Source organism: Piliocolobus tephrosceles, chromosome 12 (genome assembly GCF_002776525.5).
Source record: "Piliocolobus tephrosceles isolate RC106 chromosome 12, ASM277652v3, whole genome shotgun sequence".
NCBI lineage: Eukaryota > Metazoa > Chordata > Mammalia > Primates > Cercopithecidae > Piliocolobus > Piliocolobus tephrosceles.
In genome coordinates, this window is record NC_045445.1 from 45,461,560 (window position 1) to 45,467,031 (window position 5,472).

The 5,472-nt window shown below is 38.0% G+C and overlaps 1 protein-coding gene across 2 annotated transcripts in view; it reads right to left on the reverse strand.

Moving 5' to 3' along the window:
• Nucleotides 1-5,472, reverse strand: part of COL4A5 (collagen type IV alpha 5 chain) — a 274,761-nt gene that overhangs the window by 100,740 nt on the left and 168,549 nt on the right. For both annotated transcript variants that reach the window (XM_023203109.2, XM_023203108.2), the window contains exons 22-25: nt 4,573-4,665; nt 3,096-3,166; nt 2,597-2,788; nt 1,240-1,408 (exon numbers count right to left, since the gene is read on the reverse strand). In XM_023203109.2, coding sequence (XP_023058877.1) covers nt 1,240-1,408; nt 2,597-2,788; nt 3,096-3,166; nt 4,573-4,665 — 525 coding nt within the window. The remainder of the gene's footprint in view (nt 1-1,239; nt 1,409-2,596; nt 2,789-3,095; nt 3,167-4,572; nt 4,666-5,472) is intronic.

A 5,472-nucleotide genomic window follows, 5' to 3' on the forward strand; every position in this document is an offset into this window, starting at 1 on the left:
GCAAAATATCACACTCAACAGATTGGCAAAAAGGTAAAAGTCTGACAATACAAAATGTTTCCAAGGATGTAAATCAACATAAAATGTTCAACACTGCTTGTGGTAGTTAAAAATTGGTACAATTGGTCTGGATATAGTTTGTAATTATCCACTCAAGTGGAAGATGCACTTATCCTATGCTTTGAAAATGCTAATCTTAAACACATACCCTAGCCCAGGTATTGGTAAGCATTCTGTGTAAAGGACCAGAGTAAATACTTTAGGCTTTGTGGACCATACGGTCTCTGTAGTAACTACTCAACTCTTCAGTTGTAGTGCAAAAACAACCACAGACAAGGTGAATGGTTGTGGAAGTATTCATATAAAACTTTTATTTATAACAGGTGGTAGGCTGGATGTGGTCCATGGACTGTAGTTCCATAGTTTGCCAACTCTTGCCCTAGAGAAGTGTGAGCACATGAACACAAGGAGATATAGGGATCTATCTATCTACCTATCTATCTATATGACTGTACACAGAAGCATTATTCATAATAGATCCAAACTGTAAATAACCCAATTGACCATTAGCAATAGAATGGATCAATCAACTGTAACACACACACACACACACACACACACACACACACACACACACGAAAACATACATACAATGAAATACTATATAGCAATAAAAATGAACATACTATATATAGCCACACAAAAAGTTAATATAGAAAACACTTACCCTATGATTCCTTTAACATGAAGTTCAAAAAGAAACAAAATTAAAATACTCTGTTTAAAAATGCATACAGAGGTCACAAAATAGAGGGGTAATGGAAGAAAATTATGTAAAAGTCAAGACAGTAGAGAGGAAGAAGGGAATTGTGATTAGGAAATGACAGGGAGAAAAGGTTAGGGGTTTCTAGGATGCTGGTAACATTATATTTTTTGATGTGTGTGGTAGTTACCTGTGTGTTTCTGCTATAATTATTTATTAAACTTTGCATTATGTATCATGTACTTAAAAAGAACAAAATTAACAGTAACAATGAAACAGTCAGAGAAGATTTAAAGAGAAACCCCCTTACAAAAAACATTGTGATCCCTTGCTAAGATGCTCTGAAGAGTTCAAATATAAATGGCCAGGGAATCACACCTCTTGGGAAAGGAAGCCATGAGTAGCCAAAACATAATAAATTTCTGTTTTTAATTTAAATTTAAATTTAAATTTAAAACAAAACACAGTAGACTTACCTGGTATTCCTGGCTGGCCTGGATTTCCTGCCACACCTTGTACGCCTTTTTCACCTACTGGGCCTGGAGGGCCAAAACCAGGAGGACCCATAGGCCCTATATTCCCTGGGAGGCCTGGTAAACCTGGGTTCCCAGGGGGACCTCTTTCACCCTTAAAAGTAATTCCACCCTAAAAAGGGAAAAGTTTAATACAGAAACATATAGATACAACAACTATCTATAGGTTGGTACTGAATACAACTGGGGAAAGGCTATAGCCATAAATAGTTCTTCTATATAAGTGAGTGCTATATAAGTGAGTGGTATTATAGGATGGTATGTGTGATCATTCCACTTACTCATTCCTCCAACAAATATTTTTGGGCTCCTACTATGTGTCAAGTGCTGGTTATACAACAAAAAACCAAAAATACAAAAAAAATCTCTGGCTTTATGCAGCTTACATTTTAGTGTAAGTCAGAAAGGTTATAGTCTAGATAACATTATAAAATATCACTTCCTACCTAAATATCCTGGGCTGTGTGCTATGTACAAAGTAAGATTGTTCATTTATGTTAAGTCTTTCAGTTCTGTGTCACATTGAACATGGCTATCTACTTGTACTGATCTCTAAGCTTACTATATACATATATGTGTGTGTGTGTGTGTCTATATATATATATATATAGAGAGAGAGAGAGAGAGAGAGAAACAAGTTAAATTGCTGGTTATGAGGTTTATTTATTTATTTATTGTGATGGAGTTTTGCTCTTGTTGTCCAGGCTGGAGTGCAGTGGTGTAATCTCGGCTCACTGCAACCTCTGCCTCCCGGGTTCAAGTGATTCTCCTGCCTCAGCCTCCCGAGTAGCTGGGATTATAGGCGCCCACCACCATGCCCGGCTAATTTTTGTGTTTTTGGTAGAGACGGGGTTTCACCACGTTGGCCAGGCTGGTCTCGAACTCCTGACCTCAGGTGATCCGCCCACCTCGGCCTCGCAAAGTGCTGGGATTACAGGCATGAGCCACCATACTCAGTCATGAGGTTTAAATAAACCCAGGGAAAGATATGTGGGGGTTAAGAGATGGGGAACCTTCTACTGTCTCATAAACATCTTAACCTCCTGCCCACCTATTCATAGAAAATATTATTCAATATTAAAGGGTTAAGAAAAATGAGTTTACAAAACAAGTGAAAGAAAAGAGTAGTGAAGAAACCCTACATAGTCAGTAACAATGTGCCATTACTGTATGGTCACACTGTTTTAAGCATTGATTGGGTGTTTATCTCAGCATCAGGCCCATCCTTTGAGTTAACTTAGAAAACATTTCTAAGTGAAAATTTAACATCACAAAACAAAAAAACATCAAACCAACTCACAGGCTCTCCTTTCGGGCCAGGAAGCCCTGGCAATCCATCCTGTCCAGGAGTGCCAGGTAAACCAGGAAGCCCTGGAGCTCCAGGGGAACCCAACTCTCCTTTGTCACCCTTCATTCCTGGAAAAGTGAGGATATCACCAGGTTCACCTTTAGATCCAGGAAAGCCTGGAGCACCTGGAGCTCCTGGAATGCCCTGAAGTGGGTAAGGAAAAAAAGAGAAAGAGTGGAAAAAGAAGAAAGAGAAAAAGAAAATCAGTTTCTTTTTTTCTAACATTTTCTTCTCTCCAGTTTACCCCTTCAACCCACCCAATAACATTTAATGTACAAAGGGCTGAATCAAGTGAGGCATATGAGTCAGGAATAGTCAAGGAATCAAATAAAGTACAACTTAATAGAAAAACGAAATTATATATGTGTGTATGTATATGAATAATTGAAAATCAATGTGTAAAATGCCTTCCTTCTACTTATTTTTGTTTTATAATATACTCAAAACTTACTGGTAATCCTTTGGAACCAGTTGCACCAGCTTGTCCTTTTTCACCTTTCTGTCCAGGGAAACCAAGGGATCCTAACACACACACACACACACACACACAAACACACACACACACACATATGATAATGTAAGCTTTGAGCTTGAACTCCTGAAAAGCTCATACAGAAATCATCAAGTCAGAAAGTAAAGTTTTTAAAATAAGAATCCCATTCAATCCCATTTAAGTCACATTTGTATTTTCCTTTTATGTTCTCAAAATGAGATAATCATCCTTTTTTAAATACATTTAACATTTCATGTTACATACAATATTGTATCCTAAGAAACTTCCAACTCCAAAGCAGTCCTTCTCAGACCTTGCAACTACCAAATACTATGCACAACGTTTCCTGGGTTCCTATGATGTTTTCATTGCCAAAGGGAGAAAAAGATAATGAAAAGGTCTGAATATCTTTGTTCTGACTTATGCAGTTTTCGTAGATCCTTACCAGTCCTTTCTTTGGTTTGTCATTCCCTGAAATTTGGTTTATGAGAAATATTTGCAGCTCAAAGACTAGAGGAAACATTACTAAAGCAGTGGTTCTCCAAATGGATCCCTGGACCAGTGGCATCATCACCACCTGGCTACTAATTAGAAATGCTAATTCTTGAGCCTTCATCCAGGTCTACTGAATCAGAAACTTTGAGAGTGAGGCTCCGCAGTCTGGGCTTCAAAAAGCCCTCCAGGTAATGCACTCTCAAGTTTGAGAACCATGAGACTAGAGGTACAAGGCTAGATTACTAACGTCCGATAATGTCTAAAAGATTTGTTGAAAGTATTCCCAAACTCCAAATGAATTGGTGTCCTTCATAGACTCACTAGACAGAAAGGTAAGAGATCTGGTGTCTATTCCCAGCCCTGACTCAACATAAAGTGTAATTTCAAGAGAATACTGGGATATCCTAAGGGGCAGTTAAATGAAACAGTTGAGGGTCTGACAGATATCACATACAGTTTTGACTGGAAAGGGGGATAGATGAGTTATATATAGAGAGAGGAATACTGGTAGTTGATTGTCAAACTCCGATAGAACCCCTATTTCTGAACGACAACATGTGATACATCCCCAATGACTGGAATCTCTGCCACTGGAAACTATATTCAGGGGCTAGGTATTATGAACTTTTCTCCCAGTATTCTGGAAAAAAGAAGTCTGACTCTGTATAAGTGATTTGTTTCTTCATATGGAAAATGGGGAAGATATATTTCCTGAAATTATATTGTCAAAATGCTTTAATAGAAAATGTTGGTAGCTTCAGGTATTAGAAACAAGAGCATAATTATTTTGATAACAAATAGAGGCATTTCATACTTAATTATTTATAGATATGAGTGACTAGCTATAAAAATGAGAAACTGGTAACATTCTACAAGTATAAGCTCAACAAAATCTAGCCAAAAAATATTTAGAAGGTTGCCCTGAGGCAGAATGGTTTACCTGGAGGACCTGGGAGACCTGGCAAACCAGGTTGACCTGGAGGCCCTGAAATACCGGTTCCAATGCAGTTGAAGCAAGTGTCACCTTTGTCACCTAGTGAAATTGTAATAACAAACAAATGTTACTGAAAGGGGTACATATACCTTCAATAGACAGGTTCTAAAAATGTCAGCACTAAGGGACAGCATTTCCACTTAATGGTGGAATTGGAGAAGCCTATATCCTGAATCAATTTATTACAAATAAATTGCTGAGTGCTTACTGTGTGCCAAGAACTATTCCAGATGCTTGTGTTACATTGGTGAGCGAAAGATAAAAGTCATGGATAAAAATTCAGGTCTACATGCCTCACATTCTACCAGGGGAAAGGGATAATAATCAATAAAGGAAATGAATTATCAAAATGTATATATGAAATATTTTAATATAATATTAAGTATAGGCAGGGTGTAGTGGCTTATGCCTGTAACCCCAGCACTTTGGGAGGCTGAGGCAGGCAGATAACTTGAGGTCAGGAGTTCGAGACCAGCCTGGCCAACATGGCGAAACCCCATCTCTACAGAAAAAATAAAAACATTAGCCAGGCATGGTGGTGCATGCCTGTACTCTCCAGGTACCCAGGAGGTTGAGGTGGGAGGATTGCTTGAGACTTAGGAGATCAAGGCTGCAGTGAGCTGTGATTGCACCACTGCACTCCAGATTGGGTGACAGAGCAAGACCCTTTCTAAAAAAAATTAAATATATATTAAATATTTAATATGCTTTAAAAGATATTATTTTTATAGGAAAACATAGAACTACATAAGTAGTATTGAGTATGGCAGGGAAGGGTGGGGGATTGCAATTTTAAATAGGGTAGTCAGGATAGACTTGATTGAGAAGTTGATATATGATAAAACT